We start from the raw sequence: 23,164 nt of genomic DNA, 5'->3' as shown, positions 1-23,164 counted from the left end.
ATGGAGCAATTGCCAAATATTTTTTAAAAAAAAGTAAAGTTTCCTTAATCGATCCTAATATAATCCAAGGTTCTTTTTTTTTTTAAAATAGAAACATTAATGTTATTACAACACTGTAACATGGTTTACTTCTGTTGATCCCACATGTTGTCGTTAGGTAGAGATCTAGCTTAGTATTTTTTTAAATAGCGTTTACTCAGGTCAATATATATGTGTTACTGTCTGTATGTATGTTTCTGTATGTCTGTCTGGCTTTATGTCTGTGGTCAAATCATGCAACTCAATGTCGACCCACTTCCAAAGCAGGCATTTCGTTCAAACTTTCCAGATAATGACAAGTATTATAAAGTTGATGCACGTAACGTGTAGAGACGCTGTTACTCTTTGAAAGAGACGCATGCCGGAGTTGGGAATTTCAAACTCCCCTGAGTGATTTCTTTGTTACGTCACGTGTAAAATTAATGCTATCACGTGTCACGTCACGTGATTTTTGCGTGTAATCACGTGGTAGTCTCACGTTTGGAATTAATGTTATCATCACGTGTAAAATTAATGCTATCACGTGTCACGTCACGTGATTTTTGCGTGTAATCACGTGGTAGTCTCACGTTTGGAATTAATGTTATCATTAGTGGGTTTTTTTCGTTCTACGCGCAGCGAATACATTTCTTATTTCACGAGGAAGGTTTAAAGCGAAGTATGAACCAAAACCCTAAACATCACTATTGACCGTAAAAGGGTTGTGATTTGGTGTTATCTAGGGAAAAAACCGAAGACTTTTGACTGAAAAGTTGTGGTATGTCCAAAAAGTCACGCACCGCTCATTTTAATAAAAGGTGCGTCATAAAAAAACATAATAATCTGAAGCTGTATTTGAATTCCGTTGCTGCTTAAAAAATGTAATCCGTTCAATATACGCCTACATGATCTCATATCAAATGTTGCTTAATCCTTACAAATATACGCCTACTTGATCCCATTTCATATTGATTACATGAGCGCAAACTCCAACATGTAAAATATTTGTTGTTTGACGTGTTTTATTTCCTCGTTTTATCCCATTTCTATTTCATGCGTATTTAATAAACTTGGGCTTCGCTGAAGTTCGGCATTTGTTTGTTTTTTCGGCGCTTTTTTTTGCAACTTTTACACCCATTTTCATTAACGGCAGCTAAACCTTGTATTTGTCTATTTTAAAGTGCGAATTGTTCTAAGTTTAACGGAAATTGGAGTCGAATCTATTTTGGTCGCCCCCCCCCCTCCTCCAGCCTCAAAACACACCATTAAATCGATAGTCCTGGTTGTATATCCGTATGATCAAATTTTTGACAGCATGGCTTTACCTGTCTCTGTGCAACAATTATCAATTACATTATGTTTACATTGCGGTACACGTCAACGACTGGCTGTGACTTGCTATATTTATCTTTAGACTGTATTGTCTAATTTAGTATCGAACAAGGTAGGCTAAATATATAGATGTATTTCTTGGTGGGTGTTTTAGAGGCGTCGACATAAAATGACGTCACATATCGAAAAAGCGGATGGGGGTAAAAAAGTCTTTATTGTGACTATGCGCTACATGAGACAGGTGGGGAATGTGACGTAGTATACTTCAGAAAGGGCAATTGAAACAAATTCTTATTTTAAAACGTTTTGATTCTGGTTAACTTGATGGTACATGGAGCACTGTGATTTCATTGGGAGTCCTGGGTTTTTGTGATGACGTAATGAAACTTAAATTCGATAAAAACTTCTTAATGTACTTATAGACGCCTACACCCTTTGTGGTGTCAAAAGTTAATTATATTTAATGAGAAGTGAAGTGAGACAACTATAGAGCCAACACGGAATCCCGTTGGTCTTATTTCGTTGTTAAACCCAGTCGTACTGTTTATAAAGTACAACCTTGGTTCACCCCTACATATCACTATCCCTTTAGTTTCATTCCCTTAGCACAAAGGTGTTACTTTTAGCGGGAGAGTTGGTGGGTTGGGGTATTATTTCTTTGTAGTTCGCGTATACATATCAAACGGAAGTGCTCGACTGGAAAATCCAGACAATAGATAAATAATTTCTTTTATGTCTACACAAGCTAACTGTCATGTGTTTTTCGGTGTTGTAATTTTTTCAGGATCTTGTGTTGTTTTTTGTTTAGGGTGGGGTGTGGGGGTCACATTTTTCAGGATCTTGTGTTGTTTTTTGTTTAGGGTGGGGTGTGGGGGTTACATTTTTCAGGATCTTGTGTTGTTTTTTTGTTTAGGGTGGGGTGTGGGGGTCACATTTTTCAGGATCTTGTGTTGTTTTTTTGTTTAGGGTGGGGTGTGGGGGTCACATTTTTCAGGATCTTGTGTTGTTTTTTTGTTTAGGGTGGGGTGTGGGGGTTACATTTTTCAGGATCTTGTGTTGTTTTTTTGTTTAGGGTGGGGTGTGGGGGTCACATTTTTCAGGATCTTGTGTTGTTTTTTTGTTTAGGGTGGGGTGTGGGGGTTACATTTTTCAGGATCTTGTGTTGTTTTTTTGTTTAGGGTGGGGTGTGGGGGTTACATTTTTCAGGATCTTGTGTTGTTTAGGGTGGGGTGTGGGGGTCACATTTTTCAGACCATATCTATTGTTGTTTCTGGGCGTTCTTTTGCTAGCTGAGGGAACAATCCGTCTGGCATGGATTCTGCGTAAGTCACCATTCATGTGCCACCAGTCAGGCGTCAGCAGTCATGTGTCAACAGTCATGTGCCGCCAGTCACGCGTCACCAATCATGTGTCAACAGTCATGTGTCATTGGTCATGTGTCATCAGTCATTTGTCACCAGTCATGTGTCACCAGTCAGGTGTCATCAGTCAGGTGTCATCGGTCATGTATCACCAGTCATGTGTCATCAGTCAAGTATCACCAGTCATGTGTCACCAGTCATGTGTCACCAGTCATATGTCACCAGTCATGTGTCAACAGTCAATTGTCAACAGTCATGTGTTGGCAGTCATGTGTTGACAGTTAGGTGTCACTAGTCAAGTTCCTCTGGTCCCCCAATTCCCAAACTTGAGAGGCCCGTTAAATTATTGTGTCTGTTTTCTCACACTTTTAAACATTTTACATATCTTTTTCTCCTTATTGATATCAAGCTTAGTTATGGGAGTGAAGGAAACATTCTAAACTTCCAATTTTTAGTAGGGCCCATGTTCTTTGTTGGCTCCAGTCTGTTGTCTAGGGTGGCTTAAGTTTGTAGTTTTTATATATACATCTTCTCACAGATATACATAGATATGTATATAGATTGTAGATTTAAATGTAGATATAGAGGTATAGATATATGTATGTGTTTTTTTCCAAAAAAAAATATTTAGGGGCTTAAGTCTCCCCCCCCCCCCAGTACCCCTACATCCGCCTCTGTAAGGATTTTCATTAAGGTCCATGTACATACAAATATGGGTCACGAAGATATCTTCCTCATGACAAGGATATTTGTTCAGTCAATATAACTGTTAGGGTTAAAATTTGGTGGTAAGATAACAATAAATAAAATTTGACATTAGGAATTCAGTATATTCTTTGTATAAAGGTTAAATTATCAAGACATTTAGAAACATTTCTAAATCTGGGAAACTTTTTTTTTTTAGTTGACATATATATTATTAGGTGTTGGTTTGGGTGTCCAGGATGTAGGTCACCTCATTAGAATAATGTGTCCAAAAGGAAGTTCAAAAGATCTCTGGGTTCCTTGTGGAGCTAGGTACAGCTGGAATGTTTTAACCTACATTTTTAAACTTTCCTGCTTGGATTTTTTTATAATGCTGGCGTGGCATATTTTTACCATGATAAGCAAGTCATGGTTAATTCATTGACTTCCTCATCTTTGTATAGGTCCCTGAATGTGTTATGTAATACAGTGGGTTGGGTCGCTTCCTGAATTCCTTCAGTAGAGTTGTCTGAGCTAAAGGGTGGTGTAGACTAGACCAATGCCATGTCTGACTGAGCTAAAGGGTGGTGTAGACTAGACCAATGCCATGTCTGACTGAGCTAAAGGGTGGTGTAGACTAGACCAATGCCATGTCTGACTGAGCTAAAGGGTGGTGTAGACTAGACCAATGCCATGTCTCACTGAGCTAAAGGGTGGTGTAGACTAGACCAATGCCATGTCTCACTGAGCTAAAGGGTGGTGTAGACTAGAGCAATGCCATGTCTCACTGAGCTAAAGGGTGGTGTAGACTAGACCAATGCCATGTCTCACTGAGCTAAAGGGTGGTGTAGACTAGACCAATGCCATGTCTCACTGAGCTAAAGGGTGGTGTAGACTAGACCAATGCCATGTCTGACTGAGCTAAAGGGTGGTGTAGACTAGAGCAATGCCATGTCTCACTGAGCTAAAGGGTGGTGTAGACTAGAGCAGTGCCATGTCTCACTGAGCTAAAGGGTGGTGTAGACTAGACCAATGCCATGTCTCACTGAGCTAAAGGGTGGTGTAGACTAGACCAATGCCATGTCTGACTGAGCTAAAGGGTGGTGTAGACTAGACCAATGCCATGTCTGACTGAGCTAAAGGGTGGTGTAGACTAGACCAATGCCATGTCTGACTGAGCTAAAGGGTGGTGTAGACTAGACCAATGCCATGTCTCACTGAGCTAAAGGGTGGTGTAGACTAGAGCAATGCCATGTCTCACTGAGCTAAAGGGTGGTGTAGACTAGAGCAATGCCATGTCTCACTGAGCTAAAGGGTGGTGTAGACTAGAGCAATGCCATGTCTCACTGAGCTAAAGGGTGGTGTAGACTAGACCAATGCCATGTCTCACTGAGCTAAAGGGTGGTGTAGACTAGACCAATGCCATGTCTGACTGAGCTAAAGGGTGGTGTAGACTAGACCAATGCCATGTCTGACTGAGCTAAAGGGTGGTGTAGACTAGACCAATGCCATGTCTGTCTTTGATTTTCTTTATTCTTGTTTTAAAATGTCTTCTATGTAGAATGGTTGGTGAATAAAATGACATTAATGCCATACCACATTGTCTTTTATTACTGTGTTTTTTTTTATCTCTTCTGCACTGAATACTTGGTTAATGTTTCACCCTGTGTCCACTCAGTTTTCATCCTGTTCATTAAATCCATTTTAAACCTGGACAGAAAAAGCGTTATAAAATTTCTTTGTTTAATTTTAATCTTGTCCTTATCTTTCCTACTAGGAAGAGTTGACTTTTTTTTTTAAAACCCTTTATGTATATGAATTTATTTTTCTTAAATATTATATTTTGATCCTTTGTGTGTTTGAATTAAATTTCTGTTTTTTATGCTTTCTACTTTGAATGACTTGTTATTTTTTTCATGCTTTTTAAAAAAAAATTGATTTCTGTCTTTAATGTCTTCTACTTGGAATCATGAAATATATTTTAACCATTCATGTCATTTTATATCTGTCTTTGTGTTGATGTCTTCTCCTTTGAATCATTAAATTGATTTTAACCCTTTATGTACTTCATTTTATTTCTGTTTTTAATGTCTTCAACTTGGATTCATTGTTTGTTTTGTTTTAACCCTTTGTGTATTTGATTTCCCCCCACAGAAAGATGGTAGAGTAGTTGCCGTGAAAGTTTTCCATGATTATGTCAGCCAAAAGGAGGATGACATCCGTGAGCTGGACCTACTGAGACGCCTGTCACACGACAATATTATCAGATTTATTAGCATAGAGAAAGTGGTGAGTTCATTGCATGGCTCTAGATGCTTATTCAAACATTAGCATAGAGAAAGTGGTGAGTTCATTGCATGACTCTAGATGCTTATTCAAACATTAGCATAGAGAAAGTGGTGAGTTCATTGCATGACTCTAGATGCTTATTCAAACATTAGCATAGAGAAAGTGGTGAGTTCATTGCATGGCTCTAGATGCTTATTCAAACATTAGCATAGAGAAAGTGGTGAGTTCATTGCATGACTCTAGATGCTTATTCAAACATTAGCATAGAGAAAGTGGTGAGTTCATTGCATGGCTCTAGATGCTTATCATAACATTAGCATAGAGAAAGTGGTGAGTTTATTGCTTGGCTCTAGATGACAATATTATCAGATTTATTAGCATAGAGAAAGTGGTGAGTTCATTGCATGGCTCTAGATGCTTATTATAACATTAGCATAGAGAAAGTGGTGATTTCATTGCTTGACTCTAGATGCTTATTATAACATTAGCATAGAGAAAGTGGTGAGTTCATTGCATGGCTCTAGGTGCTTATTCAAACATTAGCATAGAGAAAGTGGTGAGTTCATTGCATGGCTCTAGATGCTTATTCAAACATTAGCATAGAGAAAGTGGTGAGTTCATTGCATGACTCTAGATGCTTATTCAAACATTAGCATAGAGAAAGTGGTGAGTTCATTGCATGACTCTAGATGCTTATTCAAACATTAGCATAGAGAAAGTGGTGAGTTCATTGCATGGCTCTAGATGCTTATTCAAACATTAGCATAGAGAAAGTGGTGAGTTCATTGCATGGCTCTAGATACTTATTCAAACATTAGCATAGAGAAAGTGGTGAGTTCATTGCATGGGTCTAGATGCTTATTCAAACATTAGCATAGAGAAAGTGGTGAGTTCATTGCATGGGTCTAGATGCTTATTCAAACATTAGTAAAGAGAAAGTGGTGAGTTCATTACATGGCTCTAGATGCTTATTCAAACAAACATTTGTACTTTGTCAAGTTGGTTGTAGTTAACTTAGGGGTAACGCCACATGACAATATTATCAGATTTATTAGCATAGAGAAAGTGGTGAGTTCATTGCATGACTCTAAATGATTATTCAAACATTAACATAGAGAAAGTGGTGAGTTCATTGCATGGCTCTAGATGCTTATTATAACAAAAATTGTACTTTGTAATTTGTCATCTTGGTTGTAGTTAACTTAGGGGTAATGCCACCCATCCAATACTAAGTTTTTAAGTGTGGCAATAGACTTTAAAGAGTGGAGAGCTATAAGAGATGCTCTATGTTCCTCAAAAACCAAAAAGGAATAATGATGATGGGTACATATTATTGGATCCACGCAGAGATTACTCTATGTGACACTAGAACGAGTTAATCAAAGTCTGGTAGATTTGTGGTTTTCCCCTGATTTTACACATTGTAGTAAAGTTTTACAATCAGTTACTTCGATAAGGGTTTAGTAATCTGGTGTAACTGTAAAAAACCTGGTGGATCATTACTTTTATATCCTCTTTATATATATATATATATATATTTATACATTAAGCTCACCAGTGTAGAAAAGTATATCTTGATCATGTTTAGTATCACAAATATTATATTGCTTTACTTTAATGTAGAAAATTATGCATTATCTTTTTTGTAGAAAATCATACAATGTTCATCTTTTTTGTAGTGATTTATTATACCTTGTTAATGTTTATGGTAGTAATTTATACCTTGTAATGTATACCTTGTACAGCAAACATCCATGAGGAGTGTACTCATAATGGAGTACTGTGAAGGGGGATCACTCCACCACATGCTAGACCAACCATTGTACTATTACGGGCTGGTAGAAGAGGAATACATCTTAGTGCTGAAGCACGTTGGTAAATAACTTGCATTTTTTATTCAGATATTATTTAAGTTGAGAAACATAAGGCAGTTGATGTTTTATTTAGAAAGATATGCTGCAGCTGATATTTCTTTAACTGATTTACAGCTTACCTTCTTTTTGTGATGTCAAATTCAAATTTGATAGCATTTTAGGAAATCTAGTCTAAATGAATGGGTACTTAATGAATCACTTGGACAACTTGTTTTTGGTCATTCTGCTACTCTTCATCCCTACTTCAGCAAACACTTTGAAATGTGTTATCTCTTGTTTCAACACATCAATATTCTGTTGTTTCTTTACTACACTGTTGTAATGTTGTGTACACTAGTGTTTTGTTATACATCCTAATTAATTTATGTTTGCCTACCTAATCAGCTGAGGGTATCCAGTACCTGAGACAAGAGAATGTGATACACAGGGATATCAAGCCTGGGAACATCATGAGGTCAGAGACTTTTCTTTGCACAAAAAATACCTCCAACCTATAGTAGTTGTGGGGATGCATGGTGGAATGGTAGCGGCTATTGCTGCTAACGCAAAAGTATCGGTTTGAATCCAGGATGTCCCTGAGACTACTCGACTCTGATCGGTACCTGCCTCATGTTATGGAAACAAAGGCGGCTGGGCATAGTGCTGACCATACTATCCCCCTGTATGCCAGGGTTGTTAAAACAGATGAAATCTACTTTATTTGCCCCATGTGTCATGGGGCAAATGGGAAAAGACGATGATGATAATAGTGGTAGTAAGTTTTTCAAGCAAGAAAAATATCTGCAAAAATAAAACAGGACTGGGAAGGTTACACTGCATAAAAAATCTGAACTGTTAGAAGGGGAAAAGCTTCTCCAGTACTATGTTCATGTCAATAGAGGTCTGAAAACCTCTGCAAAATGGTTGCTACCTCTTACAAAAGTGAGAGCCGTTTGCGTCCTTGCCTGCTGAACTTTATACTGTATCTTCTCACATGGTTTTTAATGTTTGACTAAATAAGTTTGACTTGATATTGTAACTCCTCACCTCCCTTTGAAAGATGGACTAACTCTACACCCTGCCATACAAGCCTGAACTTAGATCTTAACACCTCCCATACAAAAGTGAACCTATGTCTTAACCCCTCACTTACTGAACACTGTTATTTGCAGACATATCACCACTGATGGCAACTCTATATACAAACTGACAGACTTTGGTGCTGCTCGTAAACTTGATGACGATGAAAGCTTCCAGTCCCTCTATGGAACTGAGGAGTACTTGGTATGTGCTATACCTAAACATAAATAATCTAAATTTATATACAGTTGACTACTTGTATCCTGCCATCAAATGCTACCCCTTGATCTTTTGAAGTTAAAACCAGTTAACAGTGAATACTATTCAGAATACTAAGTAGTCTGTTAAATTTTTATTTGTTTCAAATGTTTTTTTTATTGCTAAATTTGATCATTACTATCACAGCACCCAGGCATCTATGAGAGAGCGGTTCTCAAACTACCAACAGGGATGACTTTTGACGCTAAAGTTGACCTCTGGTCGCTGGGGGTCACCTTCTACCACACAGCCACTGGTCAGCTGCCCTTCCAGCCTTACGGTGGTCGAGCCAACAAGCAAACTATGTGAGTCTTTGTCTTGTGTGTGTTTAGCACCTGTATATAACCATTAGCTTGGATTAACCCTAGTAGGACAACTTGAAATATCTCCCTGCCCAAATGTGGTAACACCAAGAGGATGAAAGGCAGCTCTTTCAGCTCTTATAGTACTAGCCACAATATTGGCTTGTCAGTTTTCATATCAGCCAATCAGAAAGAAAGTTACAATTTTTAGAAAATCCTGCTGCTCCATTGTTTGACTGCCTCATGTTTTTAATTGTTCTTTTTTTTATTTTTTTTATTGAGGATAAAATTTAAGTGTATTATTATTATTTTCACTTAGTCAGAAAGTAACAGTAAATTAAAATGTCCATTTTTTTTACTGTAAACCCTGATATTTAAATTATTCATTATTGAGTAATAATGAATATTAAAGTTACTTTTTCTTATGTCCTTATGTGTAATAATGAGAATAAAGTGGCTTTTCCTTTAATATTTAATGTTAAATTTATATATAACTCAATAAATTACTTGTGTCTTTGCATGGGGCAGTGGCTGTGCACAAGCAAAAAAATCTGTAATTGTTTCTAATCCTCATTGTATTTCTGTTTATGAATGTATGCAAGACATGTTTAGGCCACCTCTGTGTTTGGCCATCCCTGTGTATGGCCACACAGCCTTAATTAAATCTGGGAAAGAAAAGTCATCAGGGGCATTCCTCTGGTAGAAAAACACATTCATGTGCCTAGTACCAGTGGCGTAGCGAGGTTTGGTGTCACCCGGTGCAGCACTTAATGGTGTCGTGTCACACACACACACCCCATCCCCCTAAAGGCGTAGCAACCCTTTCCGCCACCAAAGTTTTGATTCGCAAACCCCCCCTCAAATTTTTTATTTGCACCCCCCCCCCCCCCCAAACTTTCAATTTGCACCACCCCCACCCCACCCCCCTCAAGTTTTTCTCTATATATTTTGCTATTTTTTGCCTTGGTGTCACCCCCCTAAATGGTGTCACCGGGTGCGATCCGCACCCCCCACCCCCCCCCAGCTACGCCTCTGCCTAGGACATAACACATAACTCTACTTCATCTGAACTGAGAAGATTTTTAAGGGTACATGACATTTCAGTTTAATTTCAAAGTTTTGTTTTCTTAATATGAATTAGCAGTCTTTAAAATAATTAGTTTTTATTCTGTCATATAAAGATACAACATTTTTTTTTTATAAACACTCAAATTGGGTTTGTTGGCATGTGAATTAATGGACTACCACACTAAACATCAGTGTGTACGTCTGTCTTCAAGAGCAATATTTAACTAAAAATATCAGGTGTATGACTGTCTTCAAGAGCTACATTTTACTAAAAATATCATAGTGTATGTCTCTCTTCAAGAGCTACAATTAACTAAAAATATCACAGTGTATGTCTCTCTTCAAGAGCTACAATTAACTAAAAATATCAGGGTGTACGTCTGTCTTCAAGAGCTACAATTAACTAAAAATATCTGGTGTATGTCTGTCTTCAAGAGCTACATTTTACTAAAAATGTCTGGTGTACGCTCTCTTCAAGAGCTACATTTTACTAAAAAATAATAGCTGTATGTCTGTCTTCAAGAGCAACATTTTACTAAAAAATAATAGCTGTATGTCTGTCTTCAAGAGCAACATTTTACTAAAAAATAATAGGTGTATGTCTCTCTTCAAGAGCTACATTTTACTAAAAAATAATAGCTGTATGTCTGTCTTCAAGAGCAACATTTTACTAAAAAATAATAGGTGTATGTCTCTCTTCAAGAGCTACATTTTACTAAAAAATAATAGCTGTATGTCTGTCTTCAAGAGCAACATTTTACTAAAAAATAATAGCTGTATGTCTCTCTTCAAGAGCAACATTTTACTAAAAAATAATAGGTGTATGTCTCTCTTCAAGAGCTACATTTTACTAAAAAATAATAGCTGTATGTCTGTCTTCAAGAGCAACATTTTACTAAAAAATAATAGGTGTATGTCTCTCTTCAAGAGCAACATTTTACTAAAAAATAATAGCTGTATGTCTGTCTTCAAGAGCAACATTTTACTAAAAATATCTGGTGTATGTTTGTCTTCAAGAGCTACTTTTTACTAAAAATGTCACGGTGCATGTCTCTCTACATTTAACTGAAAATATCAGATTGTACGTCTGCCGTCAAGAGCTTCATTTAACTAAAAATATCGTAGCGCAAATCTGCCGTCAAGAGCTTCATTTAACTAAAAATATCGTAGCGCAAATCTGCCGTCAAGAGCTCGGTTTCTCAGTGTTGTTGACCTCCCTTGTTTAATAGGTTAAGGTGTTTTCCCTCAGAGTTCCCACTCCTGAATCACATCCTCCTTCTGACCCAGCCAGGGATTCCTGTCATTGTAAACAAAGGAATTGTTTTTCTTGGCTTTGTTTTGGTTTTATTTGTTTTGTTTTTTCTGTAATTTAACCACTCTTTGTTCTGTCAAGATTCAGGGTTTTTATCTTAATGCTTCAATGCTTTCTTACAAGATAAATTGGTTAACTGCAATATGATACATTATTGAACATTGCATGAAATAAAATTCATTTAGAAATATATTTAAGTATATGTATGTGTGTGAAATGTATATGTAATTGTGTGTATACACATGTACAAACACATATGTGCATGCACACACATACATATATACAGACATACACATGCACATTAATTTATTTAAGCACTTATTTAACATTAGTAGGATTGGCTTGCTTTTTATATATACAGAGTTGAAGTGATTTCCTGTTTTGGATCAGTCAAGAGATCAATTAGAACTTAATTGGTTTCAATGATAATTAATTAATTATTGTCTGTGCACTTAAGAACATGACATTGCTTTAATGGCTGGGATTTTTGGCTGGGAGATTACTAGTTTTAAGGTTCAGGGACAAATACAGCTATTAATAGAATTTAAATGCTTTGATATGTCTAGGTTATCTTCTCTTTTGTGTTCTAGGTTGTCTTCCCTTGAGCATTCACAGTAATTTTGGTTATATCTATTGTTTTGTTACAAATGTTATGTCTGGCTACAAAAAATTCAGTTTGGATGTCTGAATAAATTAATATAGTTTGGAGCACATTTCCCCCCTTTCTCACGTTGTAAAACAAAGAGAAGAAATTTTAATTTCCAAGTGTCTTTGTTTAAGTGGGATAATCTTGACTTGAACTTACCCCCCCCCCCCCCCCATTAAAATGCATTGGTGTAAGAGGGTCAAGGATAGATTTTTTGTTCACACTTGAAGTTAATGGCAAATGCCAGCCACAACTTTGCTAAAACTTGGGGTCCATTAATTTGATCAGCTTGATTTTTATTTGCTTCAATACTTGTTAATTCATACTTTTTATAACATTTTATATCAAACTAGTTTGTTATTTAATCCTAAAATGGGATAGAGCAAACTAAAATTTATTTTAATTTTTTTTTAAATAAAATAACAGAAAATGAAGATTAATATAAAATTGTATGTGATTTGACCACACATGTCTTAATTTAATTGTGTATTTATAGGTTTAAAATTATAACAGAAAAAGAAAGTGGAGTCATATCTGGGGTTCAAAACTTTGAAAATGCACCAATACAGTGGAGGAGGGACTTACCTGAGACATCCCCTTTATCAAGGTTGGTTAAACACCTTTTAGATATCCATAATAAATAGGTCTAGAGTATTATTTCTTAGAAGATATAGCCCATTCCATATTACTATAATTTGGGAATGTCTTTTCTTCTTGTGTTATTGAAAGATTAGATAACAGCCTTATATGTAATCTTGGATATGGTAAAGTAGTATGAGAGGAATTAACTTCCTTGTTGAAATAACCTTAGATCCATGGGTATATACACATACATACACAGATATATATAGATAGAAATATAGGTATAGGTGTCAAAAACAAGGAAGTTTATTTATTTCATATAGCAATGTTACGGTAACCTGAATACCACATTCACTTCAATAAAGCAATATTAACTTTTTATTGATTGATCACATACAATTTTTTTTTCCAGTTTTAACTTCTGGTAGAGGTTTTTTTTTTTTGTATATTTAAAACATTTAAAATGGCAATGACTGTGCAAGTAAAATAGTGTTACACATTTTAACAATTTCCACTTTTAACTTTGGGTTTTTTCTTCTTCCACAGTGGGTTAAAATCTATTGTGATTCCCATGTTGGCTGGACTAATGGAGCCCAATGCTGCGAGAATGTTGACGTATGAAAGTCTGTTCAGAATTGTGCAGAATATCTCCACTAAGATCAACATTTGCGTCTTTCACTACACCCGCTGTGAGGACCTTAGAATCTATGCTGATGGCAACACAACGTTAGTATATCTGGTGATATTTGGCTGTCTGGGTTCTACAGTGATAGTATTAACTTTAGTTGAGTCTACTGAATCTAGTTGCAGTGAGGATACTGGAATGTATGCCAATAATATTAGTAGAACATTAGTATACATCTGTGCCCAGTTACAAAGATATAAAACCTCATCAAAACAGCTGATATATATTTCCATCTGCGCTCTATACAACAAAAATTATTCAGCCCTTATACTTTTACTTTTTTTTAAGCAGTATGTTTCTTCTCTTCTCTGGCCAATAAGTATTCTAGTTTATAGAATTCACACCAATGCCACAGAAGTAATAGCGTATGTTAATTTTTTTCTATGAGAAAAACATCACAGAAAATGCAGTTCATATAAATCTTCTGAGAAAAGACAAATAATATTTATAAACAATATACAACCTAATCAATGAAAGAAGGTTTTAATCTTATATCATTGTTTGTTTCATTTACTTTTTTTCTGTGAACTCAAAATTGAGTGTGATAAGAAGTAATATATATAGATATAAATATATTTATTTATTTATATATACATATACATATATATATATATATATATATATATATATATATATATATATATATATATATATATATATATATATATATATGTATGTATGTATATATATATATGTATATATATATATATATATATATATATATATTATTGCAGGTAATCAGGCTGGTGTTTAACTTGTATTTTTGCAGATATACTGGCCTGCAAGATTTGGTTGCATCCCTAACGGATATAGTGGCAGCGGATCAAATCCTGCTGGTGGCTGGGAAGTGTCTGGATGAAATTGTGGATCCATCCTTACAACTCAAGGACTATCCGTCACACATCCTGCATGACAGTATCTATCTTTTTCAGAAAGAAAAATCGGAAACAGCAAGGATCAGTAAACCAGAAATTCGTACGTTCACATTTTAAATAGGTGGTGATTTGATTTTAGGGTTTCTCATACATTTTTATTTATATTAATACCTGAAGTTAAATTTTTGCTTAATTTATAAAGAACATTATTTCTTTGAAAAAAAATGTCCTCAGAAAATGTTTGGAATATTTAAATTATTTTAAAAATGTAATTTTATTGGAAATGTAATATTTAAAAAAAAAAAAAAAAAATCCCTGATAACAAATATTTGAAAATCACAGATTTACATTGTTACATTTATTTATATACCTGAAAAGCTTTTGTAATTATAGCCAATTTTCACCTTGTAAAATGTTAAGTATCTTCATTTTAGCTTATATTAGCAGATGTTCAGCTGTGTATGTAGATGATGGCTTTCCTCCATGACAAAATAATTACAGATTTTTCTCCATCTTGTTATCCAGCGTCAATGCCAGACTTTAATCCAACCAGTGATATGGATGGGGATGCCAGGTTGGCACACAATGTCAGTGCTAAAGGGGAGCTGATCAAGAGATACATAGAGAAGGTCTCTAAGCAGCAGGAGAGGATTATTGGTGGTTTATTGTGTCTGAGGTAGGTCATCACAATTTGTGGTTTATTGTGTCTGAGGTAGGTCATCACAATTTGTGGTTTATTGTGTCTGAGGTAGGTCATCACAATTTGTGGTTTATTGTGTCTGAGGTAGGTCATCACAATTTGTGGTTTATTGTGTCTGAGGTAGGTCATCACAATTTGTGGTTTATTGTGTCTGAGGTAGGTCATCACAATTTGTGGTTTATTGTGTCTGAGGTAGGTCATCACAATTTGTGGTTTATTGTGTCTGAGGTAGGTCATCACAATTTGTGGTTTATTGTGTCTGAGGTAGGTCATCACAATTTGTGGTTTATTGTGTCTGAGGTAGGTCATCACAATTTGTGGTCAATTGTGTCTGTGTTAGGTCATCACCTTTTGTGGTCAATTGTGTCTGTGGTAGGTCATCACATTTTGTGGTCAATTGTGTCTGTGGTAGGTCATCACAATTTGTGGTTTATTATGTGTGCAATAGGTCATTACATTTTGTTGTCAGTTGTGTCTGCGGTAGGTCATCACAATTTGTGGTTTATTGTGTCTGAGGTAGGTTATCGCATTTGGTGGTTTATTGTGTCGGAGGTAACCTAGAGTATTTTGTGGTTTAACATGTCTTGAGCTTATCTAGAGACTTGGTGGTTTAGTGTGGCAGATGTTAGCTAGATAGTTTGGTTTATTCTTTCGCTGACCTTAGCATATGAAGGGATAAAGTATTCATTACAATGCCCACCCCACTTCATATTAGTAATGGTGCACTCAACCATGCCATCCCATATTTAAAATATTTTTTTTATTTCTGGGACTCTGGTTTAAAATATCATTTATTGAATAAAATTAAGTCTGACTGTATGAAACCAAATAAGATAAAATGATTTGTTGTGGTTCAGGGTGTATGTAGAAAAAATCATGTATTGAATCAAATTTAGTCTGAATGTATAAAACTTAATCAAATAAAATGATTTTCTGTTGCCATGGTGTTCAGGGTGCATGTAGAAAAAAATGATGTATTGAATCAAATTTAGTTTGAATGTATAAAACTGAATCAAATAAAATGATTTTCTGTTGCCATGGCGTTCAGGGTGTATGTAGAGAGCAGGCTGAGGAAAACCAAAATCTCGCAGGATTTCATGAAACAACTGATGGACGAGTGTAAGTTTCATTACGAGACTTTCTTTGAGATCACCAAAATTCTCAAAGATGTGATGGTCACCAGGTTAAAACAACAACCACATATTGATGTTACGTGCCTGAATGAGGTGCTGGCAGATGATGTTATTAAGCAAGTTCATGCTAAGGTAATTATCTATGCTTAGGTTTGGGGCGGGGTAATTATAATTATCTAATTAAATCAAGTATAAAGATTTGAAGTGTAGGTAATTTTGTATCATCAAAGTGAATATGATGTAAAGATCTGAAGATTGGATAACGAGGTTAATGAAATGGACTCAGAGATGTTGTCCTGACTCAAGCCCGTGATTCGAACTCGAGTTTCGATTTGAAAAATTTAAATCAGTTGTCAAGTATAAGGTTTGAAGAGTGAAAAAAAATGGGAGGTACAATTTTTTTAAAAGTACCATCTTTTCTAACAGGCCAGTGATCGTATCAGTGAGATAGAACAGTACAAAGAATCCCTGCTGAATAAAATAGATGATGTGAAATCTTATGAACATAAACTCTACGCTATCTGCCAGAAAGAACAATGGTAAGATTTATGGTTGTAACCCACTCCTTCATCTCATTCATACACACTTTCCATGGTGTTTGGATTGATTGTACGTGTTGCGATTAACCTGGTCTTTACAAGGCATTCCAATTGAACTGAAATAAATAGTTTTAGGTTATATTTAATTTTTAAAATTATTTTACTTAATACTACTTTCTCTATTGTCAAAGGGGCATAACTGTGTCAAAAACCATGGTGACATAATAAAACATTAAAAAATAAACATGCTTTTTTTTCCAAAAATGTAAACCTTGAAACAAAATCTCACGATTAAACACTGGCATGTTTCTTGATTTATATCATTAATAATTAGAAAGACAGACAGTTTATGTTGTAAGGTAGTGGGGATAAAACCAACAGTATCAACTTACACCTGATTCACCTACATGTATGACTTAACATATACAGTCACACAGTGTTCCCTTATCATCCACAGCTTCAAGAAGACACAGCATCACATGTCTGTCATTACAGGAATACACAGTCGGTTCCGGAGGGATAAAAATATCAAATCACAGATGTCAACGCATGATGAAAATATACATGGATTTGAAAAGTGAGTTTTGTCGCTCAGTGTGGCTGCATGACAAAAAGTTAAAAGGGGTACTTGTAGTAATTTTAAATTTTTTTATAATACAACAATTAAAAATATCAATTCATCGTTAACCCATTATAAAAATATACAGTGATTTGAAAAGAAAGCGAGGTTGATCTTAAAACTTTATGATCTGGTTGGGAATACAATTTGCCATCATTTCTACCTATCATTTCTTTTTTTTTATGTGAACAGAGACAAACTGAATAAATATTGTACTCTGCTGAAGTCCACCCTTAACGAACACTGTCTGCCCAATCTTGAGAAACTACACCGGAATGCCATGGTGATTATAGAGTAAGTGTAAATATACAGCTATAGTTTTGAAAACTTAAATACACACACCCTCAACTGTTGCTTGGAACTGAATCATTAAATGTGACTATTTTTTTCAGTATGTATATGAAATTGATTTTATTATACTTAACTTATTTAGCACATTGACCAAATGCTTGATGAGGGTGACCAAGGTTGAAAAGAATGTTGGGAGTGTCCTCAACTGTCAGAAACTTCTCAGTGAGAAGATCATTAAGGTGAGATAACTCAAATTTAAAAAACAAATTAAAAATTTTTTTTTTTAAATTCTATTTATTTTTTTAATGTAAAAGAACATTGAATGATATTCTTCAAAATAAATAGTATGAACACACTGTTACTAGCTGGTACATTTTTTTGTTTCATGTAGATGAAGAAGTCAGTTCAAAGTGATCTGAAGAGGTATACAGAGTCTGGTTACTTCTCTGCTCCCAGCGTGATGGAGAGCTCTGGCAGGCTGGAAGCTGCGGCATCAGAGATCAGATCCCATGGCTACGACCACATATCTGCAGGCTTTAATGATGAGTAAGTGGGGGGCTTAATGTTTGGTCATAGGGGGGGGGGGGGGGGAGGGGGGGGCTGACACAGTGCAGTATCAGAGATCAAATCCCACGGCTACGACCACATATCTGTAGGCTTTAATGATGAGTAAGTGGGGGGCTTAATGGCTAACTTGTCATCATCTTGGAGGGTTATTATACATTGAATCCACATTTTAAAAAAAATATCATTTATGGTGTTCAAAGAGCCAGCAATTTTATAAAACAACACATTTCTAAAATTTAATTAGTCTACCCATGTTTGCACTTAACCTCTTTAAATAATTAAAAAGAATTTGTCTTTCAGTGTAAGACTAGTCTCCCACCAAAGTTTGGTTCTACAAGAGAAACTTGAGGACCTGAAGAAGCTTCTCAAAGGCAACACAGAAATTATACAGAGGTAATGCATCGAAGCTTAAATATATTTGCTTATTTGTAATTTGTATCCCTAAATATTTTTCTGTCCATAAGATTTCGTAATGTTTATTTATATAGTTCTTGGCATAGAAAATCAAAGGCATATCCTTATTTTTCCATTCCCAAATATATATTCATAAATATCAAGCTTTCCCCCCCCCCCCTTCCACAGCTGAACACCTGTAAGTGCATCTATCTACCCAAAGTTCAGCAGAATGCAGTGGTATATTTTATAATGTTATAGGCATTTTAGGACCAAAGGAGGCAACAATTCCTAAAGAATGTACCAAAGGGTCATGTACTCGGTGCCTTCATTCCATGCGGCTAATACTAGCCTATCAAAGATGGATGTGCACATTGTTATTCTTCATACTCCCAATCAAAGACAATTTTGTACTTATTTAAATTTATGCTGGACTTATAGCAAGCTTTTTTTTTAACTAGAATCACTAATCTAACCCTAACCCTGTTCTTAAAAAATGGCAATACTTGCCGATTTCTTACCAGATTTCTTCTAAGACATCAGAGTTGTAGCTCTTTCACCCTCTACCATTCAACCAGACAGTACCTCAATTGTATAATTCTCTCCCCTGTATAGTATAAAACAGTTTCCATTCTCTTTTCTCAGCATGGATGATGGCAGTTTACAGAGCCGTGAGCCGACCAACATGTTACAGAGCCATGAGCCGACCAACAGAAACAATGGCAACCTCCAGCACTTTGACGGCAACACATGAGAGCCAGAGTCTGGCACCAGCCTGCAGCATTCTCTGTGGACCAATTTATCCACCCCAGATAAGTCAGCCACAGGGGAGACAACCCCCTGCCCAACTCTAGAGGCCAGTTACCCAGCAGTCTGTGATAATCTCTTACCTCCCCTGGTGAACAGGTTGAACCATGACAGGATTACTGTGAATCTGTCAAATGGGTCAAAGTTTTCAAAGATTGATACAAATTTTGGCTGTTTGTTCATCAGCACATTATATTTCCTCGCATTTTTTCTTACTTCTATGATTATCTTACCAAAAATTTAAGGAGTTTTTTTTAAAATGTTTTTATAACAGTTTCCTATTGTAACTATCTACTAAAGCATGTGGTTTCAAGAAATGTGGTTTTAAATTTAAAAAAAAAAAAGGTATTAGGCAAATAGATGCATACATTTTGTCCAATAAACAGCCTTCTAATAGTAAATAGTCTGGTCTTTAATTCATTAATTTGTTTTATTTTAGAGTCCCCTTTAGTTTAATGACAACACTCTTGTTTGTGTGTGATCACACAGAGAAACATTAAAACAGTGGCGTAGCTACACTAGGGGGTGCCACACCCCTTTTTAAGGTTGCAGTTGCCGACTCTTATGCTATTAATAAATATAAAAGATTTTTCTGCGCCTTCATTATATATGCACACAAACATGCAAATGGAAGGAAATAATGTAACTTGGGGCACATTGCCCCATCACACCCTCCCTAGCTACGCCATTGAAATAAGAACATAATTTGTATCAATAGTTTGAAATAGAAGTCCAGATGTATTTGAAAAACCAGTAAAGTGATATATCTCAAACTATCTTAGTTATGTCACGTTAACAAAATATTGAAGGAAAAAACCAACTACAAACTACAGCAATATACCACCTGCATAGATTTTGTATTGACTTCTCTGTTGTGTTTATTTAGGAGAACATTTTAAATGTACTTCTGTTTTCCTAAAGGAACATGTGGTGTATGAATTCTAGAAAAATTTTATGTGATTTATTACATGACCCATAAAATATGACATAAGTTTTGGTTGGTTGGGTATTTGAATGTTGGGGCGCTGGATGGTGGTGTGTGATGTTACTTTGTGAGAGTAGTACTAGTATGGATGTAGTACTTGTACAACTGTTCTGCTAGTATAAGTAAGTACTAAAGTACCATGTGGAAACGCCTGGCCTATCTCAGAATATATCACTTCGCACTGCTATCCAGGTGGGTTGGAGAGTCATGGAACTACTTGCTACACATGGAGGTACTGGTAATTGATGGAACTACTTGTTGCAGATGGAACTATTACAACACATGGAACTGTTACTATTCATGGAACTATTTGTATCTGATGGAACTATTTGTTGCAAAGGGAACTATTACAACACATGGAAATGTTGCTATTCATGGAAACACTTGTAACAGATGGAACTAATCGCTACACATGGAACTACTTTTTGCAGAAGGAACTACTTGATTGTGATGGAATTACTTGTAATGGATGTAACTACTTTTTACAAATAACACCTTTAATACAGATCTTGCAAGAGATGGAAATAGATTTTGATGATCCGATTATTACATACATAGAACATAAGTTCAAAAGATGGAATCATAGGGTGTATTGTATCAAACATCGTTTGAACAACCCTTATAGAACTATTGCTCATAAATGGAACGATATTGACATAGTCATTATTTTAGAACACCACTCAGCCTAGATATTGATATGTTATCTAAACTTCTAGAATGGCCCAGTTTGAGCTTTTATAACCAAAACATTTCAACACAAGAACTAGACTTATCAAAGCACTGATGGAAACAACTACGCTAGCAATGGCAACTAGATTTATATAGTCCAGCTCATGTAAACAGCTACTCTGATTTGGATCAAATTGAAGATTTGATTTGCATTACATATGTCACTTTATAAAACAATGGCAAGATTAAGTCAACGATGGTATAATAAAAAAAGTATACACTGTGGTTAGGTTGGTTTATTTTAAATCTGTATGTTGTCATCATTTTATTATTTTGTTTGTGTTTTGTATGTATCTCTTTTGAAATGAATGCTAAAGTAAAACTTGTAAACACTCATCTTTGTTTATAGTTGTGGCAATGTCTATGCCAGAAATGAAACAAATTTTTCATATATTATTTAGGTGTTTAATTATTAATTTTGTAGGTTAAATTTGTTTATTTTATTATTCTTATTATATTGTACTAGTTTTTGTGTGTTATTCATGCTTTAATTATTAATTTCTAAGTAAAATATCTTTTATATCTCATTTAATTTAATATTGCACTTGTTTTTGTGTTGAATGAATGGATATGATGTATCACAGACATAACTTCTACATTCTGATGGAACTATCTTTAACACAAATTATTTGAACTGTGTCTACTAAATTGAAGTCTTTAATTATGACATAAACAATTCATGCTTAGTTATGATTTCACAAATTAATATTTTTAATTATCATAACACTATTTGGTCTGTTAAATTATAACATTATAAAATAATTGTTTGATAATAACCAATTGATGTGTTAAGTAATGAAGTCACTAATTGATGTGTTTAATTATGACATTGTCAGTTATATATGTTGGATAATCCCATAAAAAATTGACTTAATTAAATGATGTTATAATTAACCAACGGGTTTAATTATGACCAATCATGTCTTTTCAAAACAACCATAAAAAACACCATTTATCAATCCTTGTTGTTATTCAGCTATTACATTATATTTTAAAATTATAATAGAACTCTACTATTACATTATATTTTAAAATTATAATAGAACTCTTTTTTTAAAGTCAAAACCCCAGTATGTTATTTATGTCAACTTTTGTGTCACGAGTCTTTTTTCCTTCTTTTCATTGTCTTAGTTTATATTTTATTTTAAAAAATAATTTGTTTTTCATTTCATTTGGATATGTTTAGGGATTATATTGTTACTGAGAAAAGGAGAGTTTATTTTTCAAATAAATGTTTTTTTCAAGCAGAATTAAGGAAAAGGGAGCTAAATCTACATTTGGTTATTTAATAACTGGATCATACCCTGCTAGACAGTGGTGTGTAGTTTCCTGCTAGATAATATTTTGTAAGGAGGGTAAAGAGTGCTTTCAGTGAGCTACATACTGACACTGGTGGGCTATATCTTGGTACTTTAGGTATTTACATGTGGACAGGCATGTGCTTTCAATGAGCTGCATAGTGTATGTATGTAAATACTGTACATCACTTTTTCTTTAGTGCTTCATGTCATTGATGCCATGTCATTGTTGTCATGTCATTGATGTCATTACATTGGTGTCCTTTGATGTCATATCATTGATGTTATGTCATTGACATCATGACATTGATGTCCTGTCATTGATGACATGTCATCAATGTCATGTCATTGATGTCACTGCTTGTAGATGATAGGTCTTGTAGAAAGACACACCTTAGTTTTTTTATCTTACAGCACCTTTTAGATAATTATACTAATTTTGTTTCATTAAAATACTAGCCAGTGTTTATAAAAAAATGTATTGTTTTGAAGAATTAAAGAAATTTAAAAGAACCATCTTTATTATCTATAAAACTAACAGTTATCTTATTTTACAAAGACATTAAGAACTGCAATGAATTAAAGAAAATAGCTTATCTGAAAAACAGATTTTTTCAATAATTTTTTTTTTCATATTTTATAAAATTATTATTTATTAGGTGGATAAAAATGTATGATTATAGTGCGGGAAAAAGAGTAATGCACCCTTGTAATACACATTGGATCCCATTTTTATTTTATATTCATCTGTGGCTGTA

General features: G+C 34.9%; 1 protein-coding gene across 6 annotated transcripts in view; it reads left to right on the top strand.

Moving 5' to 3' along the window:
- Nucleotides 1-20,904, top strand: part of LOC131930790 (serine/threonine-protein kinase TBK1) — a 79,287-nt gene extending 58,383 nt beyond the window's left edge. For 5 of the 6 annotated variants that reach the window (XM_059287410.1, XM_059287412.1, XM_059287411.1 and 2 more), the window contains exons 4-20: nucleotides 5,550-5,684; nucleotides 7,430-7,559; nucleotides 7,943-8,012; nucleotides 8,710-8,821; nucleotides 9,023-9,180; nucleotides 12,700-12,810; nucleotides 13,332-13,511; nucleotides 14,240-14,445; nucleotides 14,871-15,021; nucleotides 16,094-16,310; nucleotides 16,605-16,717; nucleotides 17,175-17,294; nucleotides 17,529-17,630; nucleotides 17,770-17,866; nucleotides 18,019-18,173; nucleotides 18,495-18,587; nucleotides 19,233-20,904. In XM_059287410.1, coding sequence (XP_059143393.1) covers nucleotides 5,550-5,684; nucleotides 7,430-7,559; nucleotides 7,943-8,012; nucleotides 8,710-8,821; nucleotides 9,023-9,180; nucleotides 12,700-12,810; nucleotides 13,332-13,511; nucleotides 14,240-14,445; nucleotides 14,871-15,021; nucleotides 16,094-16,310; nucleotides 16,605-16,717; nucleotides 17,175-17,294; nucleotides 17,529-17,630; nucleotides 17,770-17,866; nucleotides 18,019-18,173; nucleotides 18,495-18,587; nucleotides 19,233-19,341 — 2,259 coding nt within the window. In that variant the 3' untranslated portion in view covers nucleotides 19,342-20,904. Of the gene's footprint in view, nucleotides 1-5,549; nucleotides 5,685-6,722; nucleotides 6,753-7,429; nucleotides 7,560-7,942; nucleotides 8,013-8,709; nucleotides 8,822-9,022; nucleotides 9,181-12,699; nucleotides 12,811-13,331; nucleotides 13,512-14,239; nucleotides 14,446-14,870; nucleotides 15,022-16,093; nucleotides 16,311-16,604; nucleotides 16,718-17,174; nucleotides 17,295-17,528; nucleotides 17,631-17,769; nucleotides 17,867-18,018; nucleotides 18,174-18,494; nucleotides 18,588-19,232 lie in introns of those variants that run through there. The other variant, XM_059287413.1, reaches the window with a different exon arrangement.
- Nucleotides 20,905-23,164: the final 2,260 nt, after the last annotated feature.

Source organism: Physella acuta, unplaced genomic scaffold (genome assembly GCF_028476545.2).
Source record: "Physella acuta isolate Inbredline_101_S28 unplaced genomic scaffold, ASM2847654v3 ptg001848l, whole genome shotgun sequence".
Classification (NCBI taxonomy): domain Eukaryota; kingdom Metazoa; phylum Mollusca; class Gastropoda; family Physidae; genus Physella; species Physella acuta.
The sequence above is the reverse complement of the archived record's forward strand: the minus strand, read 5'-3'. Positions and strand labels throughout refer to the sequence as shown.